The 23930-nt window shown below is 40.5% G+C and overlaps 1 protein-coding gene across 26 annotated transcripts in view; it reads left to right on the forward strand.

The window, feature by feature from the left end:
- MAGI2 (membrane associated guanylate kinase, WW and PDZ domain containing 2) overlaps nt 1-23930 on the forward strand; it is a 616514-nt gene that overhangs the window by 470884 nt on the left and 121700 nt on the right. For 25 of the 26 annotated variants that reach the window (XM_053406400.1, XM_053406403.1, XM_053406409.1 and 22 more), the window contains one exon: nt 12260-12895. The exons of the other annotated variant lie outside the window; for it this stretch is intronic. In XM_053406400.1, coding sequence (XP_053262375.1) covers nt 12260-12895 — 636 coding nt within the window. The remainder of the gene's footprint in view (nt 1-12259; nt 12896-23930) is intronic. 26 annotated transcript variants of the gene reach the window in all.

Consider the following 23930-nt stretch of genomic DNA (forward strand, 5'->3'; position numbering starts at 1 on the left):
TTGTTTGGATCAGACATCTGACATATTTACTTGTGATAGCATATACATCTATGTCTGCATTAGCACTCTTTTAGTTTTATATCAGTTTTGTACCTTTTTTGTTCCAGTACAAAGCTTATGGGTTCCTGTGGATGACCTGTTTATTGAGCTTTTATCCAGTTTTTCTTGCAGAAAGGTTACACGGAGGTTAGATTATTGAGCATTTGTTCTTAATGGTTTGCAAGAAGGTTATACGATAGTGAGCATCCGACCTGATTTGCTATGTATTCCAATTAATCACCCATTCACTCCACACTTTTCATTTCCTCATCACTTTCCTAACCGGAAAAAAATCTGTTTCTTTTTAAAAGTGGATTTGTTTTGCTAGGGCAACAAAACACTTTTATCCACTCCAATTGAGCAAACCTAAATTTACTGGTATGCACTTGAAACCCTCTTACAAAATACTGACAGTATGAAGACAACCTACATTTCTAATACAATGCATCCTTCACCTCCTGAAATTATGAACCTGGACTGTCAATTTTTGTAAACTTGCCCAGTTATACCTATGCTGTCAATCATACGCTACTGTTAAAGGTAATGTGTCAGGAAATGCAGGAGGGTGACAGATTTGTGTCTACTCTGAAGTAAGTTTCATTTAGTTTAGTAGTGGGACTTATTCCTAGGTAAAAGGCCACAGGATTGCAGCCTAAGTGTTTTTAAAAATAGTCAGGGCTCTGAGAATGGAAGGATACTATTATGGCTGGGAAGAGGGACAGTGTGCTGCTTTGTCATGACCAATTGCATGAAGGTTTATTCTCCTTTAATGTATGAGCTACAAGATTTCTCACAAGTGGAATGCTAAACAGGAAGCATGTTGTCTCTATGAATAGCCCTGTTCAGTGTAGTTCCCCAGCACAACTGAGAATCCCTTTTTTGTCAGGGAGAGGGTGAAGAGAGTTGGAAGTTGTTAAGAAAAAGAAATCAGAGTTCTGGTTTGCAGATAAAAAGAAGCTTGGGCTGTAGATTATATAGATATTGATGTAAAGAGAAGAGCTCAGAGACCAGCTCAACACATTTACACCCATCTTGTAGCATATGTAGTAAAGAACTTGCACTGATGTTCTATATTAAAAGATCTGCTGATTGTTTTTCTATGTATAAACTAACATCTGAAATGGTGACCCATGGAAGGTCACAGCAGATAACTGCCACGGCAAGCACAGATCTTGCAGTTTTACTTGCATTGGGGCGAGAGGCATTTGCTGCAGTCTTCTGTATGTTTCCATTCCCGGCATCATGCTATTTAACGGGGCTGGCCAGCTGCAGCAACCCTGCACTGCCTTAAAAGCTCAGAGTTTCAACGTCAAGACAAATCTGTTGCCTATCCCAAAGCCCTACCATAATTTTATCACCCTCTGGGCTAGAAAACTCTGAGACTTGAGAGCAAGCTTGCATCTGACCCATAGAAAGAGAGGCTGGTGTTGGAACCAGGATGCTGCCGCTTATTTGTTTCATACGAGGGATAAAACTCCAGATTTGGAGTCTAGAATGATTTCTTTGTTCTGGCTCTTCATATTATTTCCGTGCTGGTATGCGCATACCTGGCTTGAGGGACCATTACCAGTGTTGAAGGGAAATTCAGTTTCTGAATATGGAAATGGGTGACATCTTAAATGTTGGGAGGCATCTTCTCCTTTGCCTCAGGCAACAAAATGTCTTGAATGGCCCTAAGGAATCTTGTTCCACAGAAATCTTACTGCAGCATATCTGCTCTCTGACTATTGTGTGGTTTTGATTCTGTAGGTTGATCGATGGGATCATAGAATTGTAGAGTTGGAAGGGTCCCTGAGGATCATCTAGTCCAACCCCCTGAAATGCAGGCATATGCTGCTGCCCCACATGGGGATTGAACCTGCAACCTTGATGTTGCCAGCACCACCCTCTGTCCAACTGAGCTATCCAGGCTAGAGCTGTTAGGTGGAGACTTTTGGCAGGGGTTTCTTTTGATCTCCTCCTGGCTTCATGATTGTATGGCTCACTTGTTTAAGAAGACACATCTGTATGATTTTGTGCTCTGGCCTGATGTTTAGATGCCCAAAGGCTTGAGCAGTTCCTTCTTAAATAGTGCTGCTGCTGCTGCTGCAAGTATTACATATTTGTCAATGACAGACATGATGACTTTGGTATACCTTGTTGTTGTTGTTGTTGAGTCGTTTACTCGTGTCCGACTCTTCGTGACCCCATGGACCAGAGCACACCAGGCACTTCTGTCTTCCACTGCCTCCCGCAGTTTAGTCATTCTCAAGCTGGTAGCTTCGAGAACACTGTCCTACCGTCTCATCCTCTGTCGTCCCCTTCTCCTTGTGCCCTCCATCTTTCCCAACATCAGGATCTTTTCCAGGGAGTCTTCTCTTCTCATGAGGTGGCCAAAGTATTGGAACCTCAGCTTCACGATCTGTCCTTCCAGTGAGCACTCAGGGCTGATTTCCTTAAGAATGGAGAGGTTTGATCTTCTTGCAGTCCATGGGACTCTCAAGAGTCTCCTCCAGCACCATAATTCAAAAGCATCAATTCTTCGGCGATGAGCCTTCTTTATGGTCCAGCTTTCACTTCCATACATCACTACTGGGAAAACCATAGCTTTTACTATACGGACCTTTGTTGGCAAGGTGATGTCTCTACTTTTTAAAATGAGTCGTGACCATAAGTCTTCAAGATGCTGTGAGGGCACAGAATCTATTTATCAAGCTCATGCATATCAAATATTAGTCATTCTTGCAGCTAACTTAACATTAACCAAATGCTAAGTTTATCTCTGAGTATATGGAAGCATTTCACAGGCACCATTCCAAACTTCTACACAACTTCGCTCGCTGATGATCTGAACTCCTGTATTGCTCTTGTCCTAAGAAGTAAATTGCCAGCCTTCTAATTAAATATAGGCACTTTTGTTTGCTCTCATCTGATACAAACTTATAGACATTTGCCGTGGCCATTGAAATAACTGCTTCTGTTAGCATTAAAAAAAGAAAGCCACATATCAGTTAATAAATCACCCTAAAGGTATAGGAAAGTGTTTAGGATTCCTCCCATGAGGGGGTCTGCAAAAAGGAAACAACACATGATACAAATAAATAATTTAAGAGATAAAAAGGTTGAAAGCAAATAACAGAAAACATATAATCCATTATATGTTCATGGAGCATTATAAAAACACAGGCCTGGAGTGTCTCACAATTTAATAAGCAATATCTAGTAATATCTAGTTATATAGTTAGGACTCAAAAAGACAACAGCAACATGTCTGTGACATTATAATGGAGCTCTGGGTCCTTTTTCCTTCTGAGGGAAGTGCAACAAAGAGCCTGAGTGGTGGTGTTAGAGAAGTTTGAAAGTTGTTAACAGGTTGCATCAATTGGTGTGGATGAAGGTGCTTGATCCTAATGCTGGTCAGATCGCTACAGAAAGATGTGGTTAGTAAACTTGGGCTAAAACAAGAAAGGGAGTTGTGCGGGGGGCGGAGCTCCTGATAAAGGACTATGAAGACTCTTCAGAGAGCCTGGGTGGAAAGAACAGCTCTTGCTAAGTGGTTGTCATTGCAGGCAGGTGGATCTCAGGAATCCTCTCAGGAATGAGGAAGTATTGATGTGAGATTGTAGTCTCCATGGGGATATTCTTCAGGAGAGAGTGAGCTGGTGACACTTCAGCAGCTAATCTTCAGCTGCATCTTTGGCTTCATGCAGAGCAAATAGTTCCACTTCTGACGGTTGGCAAGGGCACACGTAGTCTAAAGGATGAGGAAACTGCATGTAGCCATGGACATTTATGCCTTGATCAATAGAGCTTAGTCAGATCCATTACTAAGGCAATATAACTATTTTTATATATTAGTGTTTTAGCTCTACATTTGTATCTTGTCCTTCCATCAAAGAACTCATGGAGTTGGGTGGTTGGGTGATTGGCCAAAGTCCCCCCAAAGGTCTTCATGGCTTCACAGGAAGTTGAAACCCAATTCTTGTTCCAATTTCTCCCCTCCATTACATCGTCATAGTGTTGAGAGCTTCCCCTTTGCAATCCAGGACATTTCAAGTATTGGGCCAGTGTAGCAGATGCTGTTCTACTGAAGTGCAAAAACCGTTTTCATGTTCACTCATGCTTCTGAGAGGTTAGGATAAAGAAAAACTAAATAAACAGAAATGTTGGATCAACATTACATTCAGAATTGCAGAAGCGTCATTCAGTTGGAAAATCAGAACTGCCAGATAAATGTATTTCAGATTTCAGTGTCATGCTATTTCTTGGAACATTAAATAAAGCAGTGCAGTGCAGTCCTAAATCCTGAACATTTCCCCATGTGCGTACATGCACTTCAGTCAGATATAATGCAGTTTTATTCACATGCCATTAGACGAATGAACACCTCATATATTTTTGTGTTTGAATTAGGCAGCCCTTCTGTTCCTTAATTTAGGAGATGGGATATCAAAAGAAATTGTCTAATGTTAACATAGGCAATTTCTTTTTTAATGGAGATAGCTTTTAATCTTTTACATATTTTTTGGTGTATGAGACCATGTGCACCTGACTTAACTGTTGCTCACATTCTCTAAAGCCTCCCTCATTTTTTCAGCCAGGTAGAATCAATTCTTAAACTAGTTTTTCATCTTACAGATAAATAAGCTATATTTGAAGTGACCAAGAAACACACCCTTTTTATTTTAATAGAAAAATTTAAATAAACTCTGTGCCTTGAAATTCTAAAAGGCTTAAAGTAATATGAAAACATATTACTGGATGTTTTGCCTAGGGATGTTTTGTGCTCTTTGCACATGTTTTGCTACAGCTAAGCAGGTTGGAATTGCTTTTAAGAACGTAGGGTGGTATGCAACTAAGTCTGTATAAAAAGGTAAAACGGTAAAGGACCCTGGACAGTTAAGTCCAGTCAAAGGTGACTATGGGGTTGCAGCGCTCATCTTGCTTTAAGGCCGAAGGAGCCGGCATTTGTCCACAGACAGCTTTTCTGGGTCATGTGGTCAGCATGACTAAACCACTTCTGGTGCAATGGAACACCGTGATGGAAAGCAGAGCACACAGAAATGCCATTTACCTTCCCACCACAGCAGTACCTACTTATCTACTTGCACTGGCGTGCTTTCAAACTGCAAAGTTGCCAGGAGCTGGCACAGAGCAACGGATGCTCAGTCTATCGTGGAGATTCAAACCGCCCACTTTCCAATCAGCAAGCCCAAGAGACTCAATGGTATAGACCACAAGGTCACCCGCATCCTAAGTCTGTGTAGACCCACTGAAATAAATAGAATTAGTCATGGTTAATCTAACTCTATTGATTTCAGTGAATGTACTCTGAGTGTGACTCTCTTGTTGGATCAGACCAACATGCAGCTAGCCAGATATCCCCATTTTAACTGTCTCACCCAGGTTCCTCACAGCTAATCAAATTTCTCTTTCCAATAAAGGATAGCCCACTAGTAAGTCAGCACCTTTGTCTGTTTGTCTGTGGCATCTGATATTTAGCAGTTAGCTACCTCTTCACATTGAGGTTCCATTTAGCCACAGCAAACAGCATGATGGGGCTGTCGCATGCAGAGGGTCGCAAGGCCAGCTGACTAGCCCCAGCTGGGTCGTCTCCTTCCAGCCACCCCACTGCGAAAACCCATCTACCTCTGATCCATCGTAAATAAGCGACCCAGGCTTCAAAGCCAGGGCACACTATATCAGCAGAGCAAACTGCGCACACAGAATAGGCGTGAGGCTTGTGGAAGCATACTACAACCACAGATTTCTTAATCATAAATCAGGACAAAGAAACATGTCGTCTCTCTCTTGGTCTTCTCTGAGAGACAGAGAGAAAAGCTATACACACAACGGGAGTTCCCAGCAAGCTGTGCTGGTATGTAAACAGACATGTGACATTCAACAGTTCCATGTCTTCAACTAAAGGTGGAATGGAATTTTCCAACAGGGGCTGCACTGCTCACCTGCCCAACATCTGGCTAGGTCACTGCTGCATACCAGGCTGAAGAGAAGGGATTGAGGCAGTGGCAAGGTCAGCTCGCTGCAGAAGCACTGACAGGACACTGGAGCTGCTCTGCTGGCGCATTTGCACCATGCCAACCTCTCCGTCCTGGTATGCAGCAGTGACTCAGCCAGAGGGAGGTCAGAACAGGAGTGTACAACTGTGCCATCTGCTACTCCCTTTAGCTATCATGACTGATGTCCATTGATAAATCCATGCTCCCTGAGTCCATCTCACCCTTCTCTAATTTCACACAACACAGTCACCTCTAGGGGCTCCTGCAAATCCTGGATGTGACGTTAATCCCACATAAATATAAATAGCAGCATGTACATGGGATTAATGCACATTTAGGATCATACCCAGAATGATTCACATAATTTCCTTCATGGAAATGACTTTGCTATTTAAAAACAAAAATCTGTAGCATGCATGACGCAACCCCAGTTGTAAAGGGAATTGGGGGTTGCTTGTGCGTAAAGGGTGCTGCAGCTCTAGGCAACGTTGCCTGGCTAAACCTTTCCCTGGCTGGACAGCCCTTTCTCCATGGCTGTGTCAGTCGCTGGCAGAATCCGTCAGTGGGCATTTTCTGAACTTCTTCCAACATAAAAACTCTTTGACCCCAAGTCTCCTCCTAGCCTCTCTACGCGGAAGTCTCCTGCGCAGAGTGGGCGTGCCCAACGGAGGTCCTGGGCTCTCCCCGCTGCTCTCTGTGGAAGAGTCTCGGAGCCCTCTCTCCGCAGTCTCCCCTTGCTTCCTGGTGTCCCTCCTATTTCCTTCCTCAAAGGAAGCTTGCTCTCTCTCCCTGCTGGTCCCTTCTCCTGCATCGTTAGGGAGCCTTACCTCCACTCTAGGCTCCGATGGCAGTTCCCTGACACCAGTTTTCCAGAGCCCACTGTTTTTTTATTGGGTAGCTCTAGTTACAATGACTGTAAGACACAATATCAATACTGTAAAGAAATAGCTAAAGTGGCAGAACTGAATTACTAAGCAAAAAGTGAATGTATGCCTTTTGGTTAGGCATCTCATTCTGGTGGATTTGCTTTAGCTGATGTGCCACAGTGCTTTTCCTGGCTTCAGCTGCAGCTGCACCCAGCGCTTGGCAGGGTCTGGCTGCCAGACAAACAGGAACATCTCATTCTGCCCTCAGAGGCACAGACTTCGTTCAGAGTCTTAACCACTGACAAATTGCTCATTTAAGGCCATATATTTTAAGTTTCATGGCCTTTACAATAATGGACCTGTTTCGTAACCACTGGAAGACAACTGGCTTTGTATTCAACCGGATAAGAATTTAAATCTTCATCATAAATATGGTCAAAAATTTCAGGTAAAGGTAGATGTGTTTTGAAGTGGTGGGATTAGTATCCCTTCCTGTCTCTCTTTATAAAAACAGTTCACTTATCCCCACTTCTTGTTTTCCCTTCCCGTGGAGCCATTTTTTAGGGGAGTTCGGAATTGTGGGGCAGCACAGTTAAGAAGGCAGTCAAAGATATTCACCGGCTGATGACACATGGCGCCCTGCCAGTCTTCCTGGGCAGCAACAGTGGCTGCTTTGTAGTTACCTCATGCTTTGTCATATAGCTAAGCTTTTAGGCTGCTGAGAAGCTTGCAGAGCTACTTCCCCGCTTCTGGGAGCCATTACCTAGATAAATGTGAAGCTTCGTGTGGAGAAATAAAATACAGCATCCTCAGAAGCACAAATGTATTATAAATTTTGACCTCTTTACTTTTAAAAACCCAATTTTGTGTGTGTGCAAGGGTTTCTCCACATGCAGTAATATATTTCACTGCTCCCAAATAGCAGAGTAAGTGTGGAAGACAATTTTCACTATGCGCTTCAAATCCACTGATGCCCTGTCATGCAGTTCACTGGCTCCAGGTTTTTTATTATGATAAAGGGCTTCCATATGCAAAGCCAAGAACAGAGTGGCTTATTTTACCTACCGAGAGAGAAACCTTCTGCAGTGAGTAGAGCTGATCTTATTTCATGTGGTCTCGATGAGAAAGGATTCATTATTTATGTTTATTATACGTTTCGCTTTGGCACAGTGCAAGCTCCTAAGACCAGTTCTCCGCACAGCATCTGGTCCCGAAAGAGAAACCTGCCTGCTTTTTGTACTCGGTATTCATTTTATGGATTCCCTTCTTAGTGCTATCCTTGCAGTTTTAAGCTCCGCTGTTTCATGTTTACCACATCAGCAAATAATCAAAGCCTTTAGATTCTCATAATTTATTTTATACTTCCTTTCCTGAAAAAAAAAGTTAAATGCTTTCATTTAAATAGATCATGCCGCTGTATGTAGAATACAATGGAAATGTAAATAGCCTCGCCGGCTAATCCACATCTGCCTGTGTGTAATTACCGGATGCATGCTGGTTAAGCACTTTTTCTTTTTCTGAAAAGCCAGCTTTTTAATTAAAACATGTGCACAGGGTAAAAGTAGAATTATACTAAGTCTCTCTCGGTAAAAAAAAAACCTATATAAAATGGCAGATCCTTATCAAAAATATCCACTTCCTGTCATGCTCAACAGCTATGTTTCTTTTATTTTATTTAACCAAATACACTTTTACATTTCTAATAAGCCTACTGCAATCTCTCTGGGCTTGTATCTTGTTCCAGGCCACATTTCTGAAGGATTTTCAGGAAGGCAGCAGGAGATGTGCTGTATTATGGAGAAATGAGGGTGGGGTAAGACAGTTCCACCAGCAAACACACACAGAGAGAGTTGGGCTGCTTAACTGCTTAAAGTTAACCGAACCTTCTTCTAAGCCACAGAGGCCCTGAAGGGTCAGCAAGCAGAGGGAACTAACCAAAGGTATTGTAGATCAACAACTCTGATGTGGTGCGCCAGCATTTTGTTTCCCTCAATGGCCAGGTTGTGGACTGGCACTGATCCAAAGAGCCCCACTTAGTGTAGCACTGTTGTGGATAACTAGTTTTATTTTCAGAAATGCCATGATTTGTTTTATGTATTTATATAGAGGCATTTATAGCTCACCGTTCGCTCTGCGTTTGGGTTACGCATCACTCAGTGCAATTACATCACATACCATCCTCCACCCCCAAAACCCTGTGAAAAAATCTGCGTCTTGAGCTGACATCAAAATGTATACCATGATGAGACCAGACACATCTTGGAGGGAAGGGCATTCCACTGTCTGGGGCACTGTAGAAAATGCCTACTCAAGCCCCACTATCCCAAAACTGCAGCAGCATTTTGGGTTCTACAGCCCCTTAACAAAAGAAATCTAAAATTCAAATATAAATAAATACACATTGCAATGGAGTACATTATTGCCCTTCTATTTTGCTATTATACACACACTTAAAAAAATAAAAATACAACCTGAGTGCAGTTATCACATGTGAATAGCTTCCTCCAATTTCTGTTGTGTTTCTAGAGGAATTCCATCTGGATAAATCCCCCCTGTGAGTACGGCTCAATTCTCCATCACTATATATTTTGAGTTGTCAAATAGCTCTGCCATGTCTGTATCAGGCAGTCATTTTCAGTTGCCATAAGATTATCCCATGATGTACTTTGCCTTTGGTGTCCTTAAAGACATTTAAGTCCTTTCTAGACCTACAGATGTGGCCCATTGTTGCACTGCCCTGATCCACTGCCCTGCGCTTACTTAGACATCAGAATTCAGATTTTTCCCAATTTGAAACATATGTTCATAGCTTTGATGCTTTGCTTGCTACAGTTGCTCACAGCTGCTCAGAACAGATGCACAAAGTGAACAGGATAGAATCTACCAATGGTGGTGATTGTGAACTAACCATGGATTGGTTTAGCAGGTCATTTAAACCCGGGAAAACTACAAGCAATAGCTAAGGTTTGGATGAGACAAACCATGAACCTTGGTTTGGATGACACACTAAGCCAAACCATGGCTTAGCTCATAGTGGCACCCTTGCAGCATGACCGAAGCTGCCAAAATCTCCTTCCAGTTTGATGTTACAACACTTCAGAAAGACAAAAAGCTACAGATAGTGTTATAGATTTCTCAGGAGTCCTTTCTTTTGCAGTTGCCTATTTAATTCTACAGATGTCTGCAAAAATGTCATTTATTAAATCTGTTTTAAAGCTAATTGCAGAGTGGTAAGGTCTAACATGTTCAGTATACAGCTCTCTCCCAATCGATGTCTGCTGCTTTTATAGACACAATATCCTAAGAGGTTATGATTGGCACGTTTTGGCAATTGATTCAACCTTCATCTGTAAAAGCACACAGTTGTGCCTTTTCTTTGCTGTTGCTTTCAGTGAGCCAAGAGAAATATACAGGGGCCCTCTATCTGATAAACTGTCTTGGCTTGATAAACTGTCTTTGCAAATTCCAGATCTGGACTAATGTGTAGACTAGAATGTAGCTTTTCCTTATGCTGAGGAGCAATCCTCACTTCCAAAAATATCAAAATGCATTTTTAAATGCATGTTTTAAGAAAATATATCTTTAGAAAGGCAAATTTTGAAAGAAAATGGATTCAAACACATTGAGAGAAAATGGATTGAAACAACATAGACCAGGAACAGAATAAACCATCCATTCCCAAACCCGGGTTTCTTGTAACTTTCCGATGTGCTAATATACTACACATGGGGCATTTTCTTTGCAGCGAAGCAAGACTGCACCCACCTCCCACCTGCCTTCTGAAGTGGTACAATCCACAATTCCACCATCTCCCTCTGTCCTGTTGTATAGAATGGCTCACTGAATACCAACCCAGGTGGTGGTTGTGGTATTAGATTTATTACCCACCCTTCACCAGAAGGCTCTTTCTACCCTTTATATATAAGAATGTGTCTCTGTCTTCATTTTCCAGCCTCTCCATTCTATTCTGTCTCTCAGAGACACACACATTCATTGTCTCAACATCCCGTACTGTTTAGTGTTTTGTGAGGGGTTATCTGCCCCTTAGGTTGTCCCCTCCCCCTTAAGATTTGTTGTACCTCTCTACAACTTCATGGATAAAAAGTAATCAGAGATGGAAAGTAAGACCCAAACGCAAGCATTTAAACTTGATCTATTATGAGATGGAAAATTCAAGTGTAGGTGGATTGCGGTAGAGGAGTGGAACTAGACTTTGTGCCTTGGCAAGACCGCCCCCCCCCCCCGCCGCCAATGTGTTCCTAGACTGTGGGAGAGGCCATCAGAACCTTTCCTCCTGTCAAATTTGTATCCATTGTTGTTCATTTATCTAATTGTAATGCAAAAAGGTATTGCTGGCAGGTCCAGGATGAGCTAGTGAATGCACCTTTGATGTGATGGTACTGGCGCATCCGGGTTTCTTGCAGGGTCTGGTCCCTGTGTATATTGGGTTGTTGTTGTTGAGCATCCATTATAGATTAGGGAGCTCTCTGCAAGTAAGGACAGGTCTACCACCCTGGACTTGGGAGAGGCAAGTATCATTTTCCAGGATGGACTATAGATTATCGATGATATATTGCAATTTTTTTAGATAACAGCACGTGGTGTTCTATCACTGTCTCTTCTGGCTCAGTCTTGAAGCAGATCATTTCTGGGTGCCTTTCTGTCCTTGCTGAACGGGCTTTTTACTTTATTGGATTTGTAGTGTGATTTTTTAAAAAAAATGCTTGTTGTAAATCCTTACAGGATGTCCCTGTCCAATGATCTGGAACATATGCAGTGGTATCACAGGGATTGGCTACAGAAAAATGGATCTTGTAGTGTCCTCTGGAAACTAGAAGTATGTACTATAGATATGTTCAGCAGTCAGTGTACACAAAAAATAAGCAATGGATATTGGCAGGAGGTTAAATGCTACAACCTTTCTGAAAATAAACATGACTGAAAACATGTCACATGCAAAATAATAAATAAATCCTGTTTCACAAATGTGTTTAGAAGAAAAGGATCCAACTTTAAATAACAGTTTCCCTAGGAAATTGGAAAATAAAGACGATATAGCTTTTCTTTGTGTCTACGGGAGAACAAAAACTCCAGTTCTATGTACACAACAGATGAAAAGTTCTCTGTTCCTAGTAGCCTCTGTGATTTATTTTTAATTTGGAAATATTTCAAAACTTGAGGTAAATCCATGCCACTTTTTCAGCTGCTAACATTATTTTTTCAGGCCGGCATACGTTATTGTGTCAACAGCTGCAGCAAAATGGTGATCCCTTTTGGAGATCCCAAACTGATTCACTTTTTTAAATTCAAGAGTAGTTGAAGTTATCTCATATCACTATTTTTTTCTCTTTCTAGGTGATGTCATTGTCTATATTAATGAAGTTTGTGTCCTTGGGCATACTCACGCAGATGTAGTCAAACTCTTCCAGTCTGTTCCCATTGGTCAGAGTGTCAACCTGGTGCTATGTCGTGGATACCCTCTGCCCTTTGATCCTGAAGATCCTGCCAACAGCATGGTGCCACCACTTGCAGTCATGGAGAGGCCTCCAGTAGTAGTAAATGGAAGACATAACTATGAAACTTATTTGGAATACATTTCTAGAACTTCTCAGTCTGTTCCAGATGTAACAGATCGGCCACCACATTCCTTGCACTCCATTCCAGCAGATAGTCAGCTTGATAGCACATTCCCACCACCTGTTCATGATGATAATGTATCAATGGCTTCTTCTGGGGCCACGCAAGCTGAACTCATGACCTTAACCATTGTGAAAGGGGCCCAGGGCTTTGGCTTCACTATAGCAGACAGTCCCACAGGACAGAGGGTGAAGCAAATTCTAGACATTCAGGGGTGCCCTGGTTTATGTGAAGGTGACCTCATTGTTGAGATCAACCAGCAGAATGTACAGAACATGAGCCATGCAGAAGTAGTGGATATACTTAAAGAATGTCCAGTTGGAAGTGAGACTTCTTTGATTATCCATAGAGGAGGTAAGTCTAGAAAGCCTGCACAATTACAATAATATGTATGAAAGGATCTAAAATATGTTTGCTATGTCACTGTGTGGAAGAAAGTTCTCTTCCTAAATCTGGAAGGAAAAAATGTATACCTACTGAGGCATGTAGGCAAAATGTGATATTATAGTGTAAATTGCCCTTCTGTTATGTTTTGAGACATTTAACACTCATTAGAATTTTTGTCTTTGTAAGTGGAAAATGTAGGTGTTATTGTGTGTCCCAGCTTCTTCTTGTTGTTTTTTGTTCGTTTGTTTTGTTTATGCATGATGTTTGTACGTAGAATGTTACAAGATGTATAGTGTTGCAGTATTTAAGTGTAACTCCCATATGCAGATTGGATCAAGAGACCTAATGATCCACTCAACCAAGAGTACATGGTTCATATGAAGCAGGTTGTAAATTCACCCACAACATGTTCAGATGTATCAGATATATCAGTTGATTCTGAGAGTGTTCTCTGAGTTGGAAAATCTAATATCTCACAGAGTCCGTATTAAGAGATTTAGTTACATATCTGATTGTTCTCCCTGTGGCATAAATATATGATTACTTATATCTACAAGACTTTTATGAACAATTACTACAGATTAGATTTAATTAGAAGTTACCCTGTGGAATTAAAATTGACTGAAAAGACTACCCAAAAGAGATGAAATAGTAATATGTATGTAGAGCTGAGAAAACTTGTAAGTTTCATTGCAGTTGTAAAATTGAAAATGTTTTTTCAGCACTTTTTTCCAGAAACCAATAGTAGCAAGCAAAAACGTATGTGATTTAATAAGAAACTAGGATGGCAGTCCTTCTGCCTTTCTATATATTTGTGTGTATTAAGAGAGGGAGTTTCACCCCTTCCCTTTAAACCATGATCCCTCCTGGACGATTCCCTGCCGCACTGGGCTCAATAAAGTCATTGAAATGAAGAATACTTATTTATGAAGAAGCAGAGGAATGTTTGAATGAGTAGCATTTGATTTAAGAAACCCACTTAAATACGTGTATTAGGTTTGCTTTGAATTTCTCAGTATAATTCAGTATGAATTCTGAATTAAATCTATGCTGGGGAGCATTGATGAGACCTCTGGGTATAGGATGGTATATAAATTCAATAAATAATAATAATAATAATATTTCTTACCCTATATTTTGATTGCATTACATCACTGCTACTGAGTCAATTTCTCCAAACAGTTTGTATCTAGAGAGGATGTGTTTAGTATGGGGAGATCGTGCTCATTTGAATATGAATCTGTTATCTATTAATAAAGGTTACCCTTTTGCACATCTAGGCATAGGATAGGATTTTCTTACTGTTTCAATGTTTTAGAATCCTGTACTCACATCACATGTGCGTACACTAATTATGCATAAGGGACTGGCGGAGAGCAGAATTGTGCTCATAGGCCGTTTTCCCTGCCCTCACATATGCAGTTAGATTCCTTGTGGACAGCTTGTGTACATTCACTTGGTACATGTGTAGGCTCTGTGCTAATATTATGCATGTAGGTGCAGGACAAAGCCACACGTTCATCCTACACACATGTCATGTGTGTGTGTGTAGGACTAGTGTGAAGCAGTGAATTTAATCAGATGTACAGTAGGATCGCATCTTGCATGATATTACTTTCCGGGAGGTAATATGTAAAGGCAAAATCACTTAAAGTCAGAGCAACCCCGCTGGGACCACCTCTGGAGCTGGTGCAAAATTTGCAGGGCCATCCTAGGTTTTACAAGATCTCACAGAGCCCTCTAAAGCCCACACAGAGCCTGGGAAGCAATGTGGAGGGTTGAAAAAAATGCTCTTGTCATGCCTGATTTTCCCATTGCTTGCTCTGGAAGCCTTCAGAAGATCATGTGGGAGCCTCCAGAGCTCACATAATACTTCACAGTGTCCAGAAAAACCTGGTGTAGAAAGAGTTTCTTTAGCTCTCCTCCTCGCTTTCCAGGTCCTGGGAAGCCCTCGCACCATCTTGGGTGGCCCCTTCTGGCAGTTTCCCCCCTCTCTTTCCTCCACCCCACTTTTAATTCTTTTTGGCCAAGCACGTAAAGCTGTGATCACCTAAGTAAAAACTTGCAATCCTACTGTATAACTGAAACATCTAGAATAAAAGGCTCTGGTCCTGTCAATGACCCCTAAACAAGACCAAATATCAGAAATGATTTAAAGGAGGGAAGACAAATTTCAGCATTTTAAGCAGTGAATAGCAAAACAAATGCATAGTGGTTTAAAGCAACCATCTTTTTTAAAAATTGAAGAGACGAACATATGAAGAATGAAGCTTTGGTTTATTGAAACCATTACTGGTTTTGGATTTTAACTGTTGCTCTTCCAAGTTAGCTCCTGACATTTTTTTCTGTTTTCTGTTTAAGATATATTTTACTCAAATGTAGAATTTTGAACTTTTACTAATCTTTCTCTGTTTTTAACAGTGCAATCCTATACATGTCTAGTCAGTAGTACATCCCACTGAGTTAAGTGGGGTTTACTGCCAGGTAATTGGGCCTTGGACTGAAGCCATGGTGAAGCTGTTTAATCCCTGGTATTTAACATAGTAATAAAAATTTGGTACCTAAAAAAAATATTCTTTGGTGCATGTGTTTTTTATTGGTGCCTCAGTGGGGATTACTTTTGAGTAGACATGCATTGGATTGCATAGTTAGTGCCTTTAAAAAACCCGATCCCAAATAGTTGTCTATGAAATACTTTTCCCCTTTACACTGTTGTAACTAAAGCAGTGATATTGTACATCTATAGACTGTCAACATTTCTTGGGAGCCGACAATAGAAAGCTGTAGTGTTTTATGTACAATTGACGTAAAATGGAACATAGGTTTTCTGAACTGGAGATTGCGCACATCACCTGAGGCTTATTATAATCATTAATGCGGTGAATAAAGGACCCCCTGGTTAGATTACTTGACAAAAGCCTGTTTTCCACAAAGCTAAACATTAAGTGCATGGGGGGGTATAATTGTACATGCACCCAGGCTCTGCCATGCACTGCCTCCTGTGGCAAGCCATATCTATTAGAGCAACCTTCCTCAACCTTGCAGCCCCCGTCATCCTAGATCATTGGCCATGCTCTCCGGGGCTGGTGGGAGTTGGAGGGCATCAGGTTGGGGAAAGCTATGTTACAACGACACAACTTTCAGCTCCTGTGTGGAAGTGTAATAAACATGGGCCAAGCTATTTATTTATCTGTTGATTCAAACATTTTTATCCCTCTCTTCCACTCAAAACTAGATACCCACCAGCTTACAGCAAGTATACAAAACAAGAAAAGTAATAGTAGTAATAGTAATAATAATAATAATAATAATAATAATAATAATAATAGGGGGAGGAGGAGGAGGACAGCAACAAGAGCATATACAAAAGGGTAATACTACAGAAATGCTTGCAGGGTCACCTTGGACCTAGTAAAAATACTTTTTAATGCCCCTCCTGTGCATGGTTACCTAGAAGTAAGTCTCACTGTGTCCTACCAAGTATATTTAGGATGTCAGTTCCTCCTGAACACACGCAGTAAGGCAGATAGTCTATCCTTCCCAAGAAGCAAATTCCAAGGCCCTTGGTGTGGAGGTTTTGGCTTCCTTTCAGTGGGTAGTAAGCAGTTGTTAGGCATCTTATATGCATAGTCACAACTTGATGGAAATGTGATGGGGCAGGCTTTAAGTATAAAGGAGGACCCAGCCAATGGAGGCCCTGAGGTCGCAACCAGCTCCCAGCCCTAGCTAGGTTACCAGCTGTCCCAGTCACATGGTTTTGCACCATGCTAGGTCCTCGAAGCTGGAGAACTCCCATTGTATGCCCCAGCAGGGCCTGCAGGGTCAGAAGGCCTTGACTAGCCCCACCTGCTTTTGTTAGTCAATAAAGCTCCCGTCTATGGTACCTGGTGTGTTATTGGTGTATGTCCTCTCCTATCCCTGAATGGGCCCAGACAGCTACCTCACAGATTTGGTCTGCATTGTTGCTGTGGGACTTGCATAGATCATGTCAAGCCCATGTTCTCAATTTAAAAATGTGAATAGGTTATTGAAAAAAGACATTTCTGTGACCTGCTTGAACCATGTCCAACCATCTTTGTTGCTTCTTCTCCCATTTTGCTCCTCATTCCTTCTCATGCCTTCTGTTGCCTCTCCAATTTCTAGCATCCGACTGCATAAGCATTTCTCTTTCCTCGGAATATGCCGTGCCCTAGTGCCACTGATCATTTATCCCATAGCCTCTAACTAACCACACTTAACTTTTCTCCTTGTCTTTTCATGGCTTTGCATCTCAAGATTCTATCAGAATCTTAGCAAGCTCAGCATCAAAACAATTTCAGTTTCACACATGAAGGTTCTCTGGAAATCTTTTGAGTGTAAAGAGACTGAGTGGTGCAAATGTTTCCAGAATGTCCAATGTTATGCTGTGAACTGCTCTGAGATCTTCGGACAAAGGGCAGTATGCAGATTTCATAAATAAATAAAATAAATACTGTGTGTCAACCACCTTCTATACCACTGGAACAAATATACACCTATGTGAACTGATATAAACATTTGCTCATGTTTATTTATTCACGTCTAAGCACCCTAACATTTGTATTAATAGCTTTCATATTTTGTTGTGCATCTCTGTAGAGCAGTTTGCAATTGCTTCATATTTCTGAATTAGAGATAGGGAAATCTAGATCATTGTGGGGAGTCTTAATTTGTTGAAGACAAGAATGAGTATTTTTTAGTGATAATAAACAGTGACAACAAAAACTATGTTAATTGCACTCATAAAGTAGCAATATAGAAATGTCACCCCTTGTTACAAGTTTCTTTGTGCTATGTACTTTTGTATAATATTGCTTTTGTGTTAGATATGTAATTTTCCTATATGTTTCATGACAGGCTTTAAAATTAGTGGATATAGCTGTTTTTATAACTAATAATGGTAGCACAGCCTCCAGACATTTGCTTAAGAAGTATATACTAAACTTAAGTGGCAATTTTGTAAATAAATTGAAGGGCCAGCTATCAAGGGGATATATATATCCTAAGTTAACTTCCATTAGCATTATTGAGGGTTGCATTGCACACAGTAAGAGGAAACACATCTCCGAATAATGCTTTTTATTAGACAGAAATATTCATTTATGCATATGTAGATGTTGGCATTCCTGTTACATAAAATATTGGAACTACACATTAAAGCCTCTGTATGCAAACTAAGGCTATAGTGTGCTGTTTTAATTCTGTAGCTATTATGAAACTGCCAAGAATAGCTTTAGGACAAAATTTGAACATTTATTTCCATATGAAGTAGCAAAGCTATTTAGTTATGCAGAAAGCAATTGCTTACATTGGATATTGGTCAGGATCTGAACTTTTGTCCTTGTTGAAAGTCTTGTACAACGTTGAGTGTGGAGTCCCTGGAATTTCTTTGTTATGGATCACTGGGGGAAATGGCAAATTTTGGAGGCATATCCAATCATCACAGTGGGATACTGGTTTAATGCTCATTTGGAAGAGAGAGAGGCAATAGCTTAAAGGGAAGCAGGATTCCTGTTGATTTTTGGATTCAAAGCATATTGCCCAAGAACCACCCAAACCCAATCTTGCCTATCTGATGAGATTGGCTTAGATCAAGGAAGGGGGAGCTGTGACCCTCCAAAAGTTGTTGGGCTCTAACTCCAAAATGACCAGTGGTCAGCAGTGATGGGAGTTGGAGTTGAACAACCTCTGGAGAAGCACAAGTTCCTTTCCCTAGCTTAGATGACACTTTACAGTGAGATGCCATTAGGAATACCTGACTTTCTAACTGAAAATGTTGTGCTTGTGTATAAGGGTGTATGTAAGATTTAGCTAAATATGTTGAATGTCTTTTCTTGTGGTCCACACAGCATGTGTAATATTCTTTTTAATCTCCCTGTTGGGCCTCCGAGCTTTTGTTGGCGTACATTGTGTAGATGATGTGATTTGTAACCTCAGAACAATATTTTGTGGCAATAACAGAAATAAAATGAGATACTATTCTATGAAACAAGTGAAATCATTTTTGTGATAGAGATATTAGATGTAGCGTTTCTTTGTGATAAATTCCTTTATCATTCCAAAAGCATGAAAACTTTCTTCATGCCTCCTCCTTAGATCCAGATAGCTGTGATTGGTGCACATTTTGAGGCAGCAACTGCCAGTGGGGTTCAATTCAGCTAATTGAAAGGTTGTTGCAGCGGTAGAGAGTTACAATGATGTTTAATCCCATGATGTTCAAAAGCCCAATAGACAAGCAGGTGACGTGTGTTTCCACCTTGCCTCTATCTCATAGCTTCCCACCATATAAAGCAGAGATGGGGAATTTCTGCTCCTCAAGATGTTGCTGGTCTCCAACTCAGCCCCAGCCACCATGACTGATGGCCAGGGGGATGGGAGTTGTAATCAAGAGCATCTGGAGTACCACAGGTTCCCCATTCCTGATGTACGGCAACGTTGACAGTCCTTGCTGTGTGGATGTAAGTGTAAAATTGCGATCTGTGGTGTCAAACCAAGCATTGCTTCAAAAACTCCTGTTGAGTAGTAATCTCACATAAGTGAAAACAAATGCTAAAGCAGCACTGTTCCAGTGTCAGCTTTTCACCTCTCCATTTAGTTCCATAGTTATTTTTGGCAGACTCCGCACAGATATATTGGCACACTTAATCCAAAAGAATTTTTTGAAAAACTTTTCAGAAAATCATCGATTTACCACTGTAAAAAACAAAACAAAACCAAAAGTCATAAGAAGAAGAATTTTTGTTTGAGACAGACACAGAGAGACAGATCTGGGAAAATAATAATGTTTATCTTAGTGTTCCTTTTTTCCTTTTTTCAAAATGCTTCACACCCATTGGGTTGTATCTAATTTCTAGTCACAGTAGACTCATTGAAATTAAGGGACCTAAGTTGGTCCTGTTAATGATGTCCTCCAGTGGTGCGATAGGTCAGTGTGTCTGGCTGTCAACCAGAAGGTTGGTGGTTCAAGCCCACCCAGGGATGACCATGGGCTGGACTAGATGAACCTCAGGGACCCTTCTGACTCTACAGTTCTATGAATTAAATTTCAGTGGGTCTACTCTGGGTATATCTAACATTGGATGCAACCCACTAGCTACATAATCCTAGCAAGAGCCCTGCAAGGTAGGCCAGTGTTATTATCTACATGTTGCATTTTTAGTGATCACTCTAGGGACACCAGGTGAATTCTTCCTGGCTGGGGTAAAATTTGAAACAGGGGAGGACATCCACACCATACATTTAAAGTACATTCAGTGCACATTTAAAGCACGCGTCTCCCAAAGAATCCTGGGAATTGTAGCTTGTTTAGAGTGATAGGAATTGTAACTATGTGAGGGGAAGGTTAATGGGGGACATCATATCCTTTATGGTGTAGATCTGCCCAGGGACTTATATTTTTACCCACCCTTTTCTCGTGCATACATGCTGCATACTTTTGACTATTTTGTGAGGCTAATTCCAAATCAATCTATTCCATATTCTCTTCACGTGGGCCTTCATTTATACAGAGCATAGTTTTTTATAGGCAATGAAGACATTTCTATTTAAGTAACAGTGTTATTGTGTGAATTCAGCTTACTGAGTATTGTGACATCTTTTTTCTCTTGAAAGAAATAAAATGATTCCCTGCCTTGTGCTTTAGCACAGTAGAGGGATTTAAGATATCTAATTATTATGGTGTGTTTTTTTAAAAAAAATCAATGTATGAATTTTCAAAATGGGGAGAAATCAGAGACTCCACGTGTGAGTCTTAAAGCCCAGGCTTTGTCATTTTCTTTGAGGCTAGAAATAATTTACATTTCAGCATTTCTAACAGAGCAGTCTGCTAATGTCTAGGGGAAATAAATCAATGCAGCAGCTTCTTTTTCTTTCTTTTTTTTAAAAAAGAGCGAAAGTAGCTTATGCTAAATAATTCATCTGGGATTAGCTAGCCTCAAAAAAAAAAAATGCAGATAGTTTTGCTACTTCAGTATAATCTACATGTTTTAAAATTCCAAAAGTTAGATGAAACAAGGTTATGAAATACTAGTTGTTCCTCATGTCCTTGTGGGGATACTTTCAGAATTCCCCCCCTGAAAATTCTATGTCCATTTTATCTATCCTGGACCCTTATCTTGCCTTGCAGTGAGCCTGAATTAATTCAGTCCAAGGAAGTTTCAGTTTAGTCCTGATTTTGCCTCAATTAGAGTCTATTCCGGATTAAGCTCCACTCTCTCAAAGAAGCTCATGTTTTTGCATTCCGAATGAGCATATTCTGCTCTAGGTCCTGTGTGTCTATTGCAAGTCTTGTCAAAATCCTGATTTCTAATCCTCTGTGCAAATTCTGACCCTTGAGTGGAGGTCTTGGCCGTAGAGTAGAAAGGATGGGGATGGTAATCATTAAGCATTCATGAGATATAAACTATAGGCTAATATACACACTTACTAAGGAGTAAATACCCTTGAACAAAGTGGGACCTACTTTTGAGTAAAATAGGCATAGCTGCATTTCACTGTAACATTGTGGCTTTTAAAACATTTGCTTAGTGGATTAATTGTCTTGTTTGGATTTAACCCTGATTAGGATTAGTTTGTAACTTGTTAAAAAAATACAATTTATTTGTTCCTCTTTAAAATGTCCCAAGACTCTGCTGTTTCTGCAACAAGAAACTAACATGGCTACCCCTCTGGCAAGTGCCTCTTTTGATGAAAACAGAGGAAATTGTGGATTTGAAAGTAAGAGGCAAACAAAGTCTGTAGAATTGCAACAAAAAGCAGGAAAAAAACCATGTTTGTAGCTGTATGGACAGGACAGTTCCATAGATCAGTGTTTTACCCATAACTTGTGTCATGTTTAAATCAGATCTCAATATCTGTCCCAAACATAGGGTGGGGCATTTTTAATAGCAAAGAGAACTCATAGAAAAGTAGCGCAGCTTAGCTTTCCCAACCAGCCAATCTCAGATAGCAGATATTCGTCTTCTAGTTGGAAGAAATGCTTTTGGAGGCAGGACTATGTATGGCAAAGGTAAGCCGTGACTGGGGGAGCGGTTGATTCGCTGACCCGCGGGCTACCCCATCTTTCTACGTGCTTGGGACTGATCTCTGTTAAACATGGTAGATTTGCAGCTATAACAGCCAGCTTGGTCCCTAGGCAACTCGTTTAGAAGTGCAGTACGAGTATTTTCAGCGTAGTGAGGAGTGCAGAATTCTACTTCTGTGAAACATAGCTATCTTGGAAACTCATCTTAAAGGTGATAAAATGACCTTTAGATTAGATTGGTATCTTTTATCTGCCAACCCATATTTCATAGTGTAGCACCCTGCTTGTGGTTAACGCTTAGCTGGAATGAAATATTCAACACAGCAATAGAGAAATTAAAATAATAATTTATTTGTCAGACAAATAAATGAGAGGCACAGTGGTATATGTTTATCAAAAGCTCTGCCTGCCTTTCAGCCCTGTTGACCAGCACTTATATTTCCTCAATCCAGCCCCCTTGCTCCTCCCTTGGCTGCCTCTGTCCAATCAGCCTGGTTGAAAATCCTATTGGCTGTTTGCTAGAACTAATCATAAAAGATACACCCATTTCCTATTACCTTTTATGGGAGACAAAGAGCTATATTTCCTTCTATCCATAAATGGCAGACAAGTAGCCATATATCTTACATTAGCCTCGACAAGGCACCTTAATTACCAGATCACCTTTTGCCCCTAATTTCTAAAACAGGCTAAAACAGATGGCGTGGTATTTATGTTTTATCTTAACATAGATCTTGGGTTCACCTTCTCACACACCATCAATGAAATAAGAATCTAACATAAGAATCTAACATTTCTTACTTTCCTTTGCCTACTGCATTCAGACTACATCATACAATATCATACATAACTTTTTAAAAGGAAAAGACCTTTGCAGAGTAAAAAAAGGAACTCAGTTTAAAAAGAAACAGCTTTAAAAAAGCTCTTTAGATTACCCCCCCTTTTGCCAGCCAGATGCTTTTCTCATTAGCCCTTAAAACCCTATTAAAATATGGCTCTTTGTCTGATGGGAGGCACATGGTATTATTTTCTGTTAATTAGTGTTTTTGCAACTTGATTGTATTCTGTAATATGTAGGGTCAGTGTAACCTTTGCTCTCAGCCTGCATTTCCCTTTTATGACTTTGTATTTCCCTTTTATGACTGCTATAAATCAGAGGGGCCCTTTGTCCAAGAGGATAAACAGCTGCCAAAGTCCTAGCCACCTGCTTTCCTGCTTGGCATGAAAAATTTGCAAATCTTTAAGCTTATTTTAAAATACAGGCCTTGATCAGATGCCTCAATAGTATGGAGTAGGAAATATTTTTATTTTAAAAAACCCTCCAAAGAAAGTGTAATCAATTAATTGCTTTATTCAATTGTGTGTGATTATTATTATTTACAACATTACAAAGTTGAGCACATACCTGTAATTTTATCTGTATTTTTTAGTATGAGCTACAGGTTTTCAAGTTCAATTTGAATCTAGTAAAGAAATTTTTAACCATGCAGTCCCTCTTAAAGTTTTGTCTTTCTTTACCAGGACAGTATTTTCCTACTTTTTCTGGCTCCTCTTGCCCCTACATAAGTACTTTTCCTATTTGCCTTTTGAAGATGCCTTAATTAGCTCTTAGTACTGCATGAGTTGATAAAGTTGCCTTTCTTTTGGGTTTAGCTCCTTCCTTAGTCTCTAGAACAGAGAGGGGAAATTTGTTGCCATTCAGCTGTTGTTGGACTGCAACTCTCATCATCTGTGATCACTGGCCTTGCTGATGGGAGCTGGAGTCAAATAACCCCACTAGAATTTCAAAAGAATCTCACTGGCATAGACACACCTTCCCTTTGGTCTGCATTAACAATGCAGAGACTACATAGTACACATCCTGCTTTTCATGTGGTGCAACAATGGAGGTGTTATTTCTATATCTTAGGACAGTTATGCTTTTTCTGCTAGCATATACTTAACAGTGACTATCCTGACCTT

This window comes from Podarcis raffonei, chromosome 10 (assembly GCF_027172205.1).
Source record: "Podarcis raffonei isolate rPodRaf1 chromosome 10, rPodRaf1.pri, whole genome shotgun sequence".
Lineage (NCBI taxonomy): Eukaryota > Metazoa > Chordata > Lepidosauria > Squamata > Lacertidae > Podarcis > Podarcis raffonei.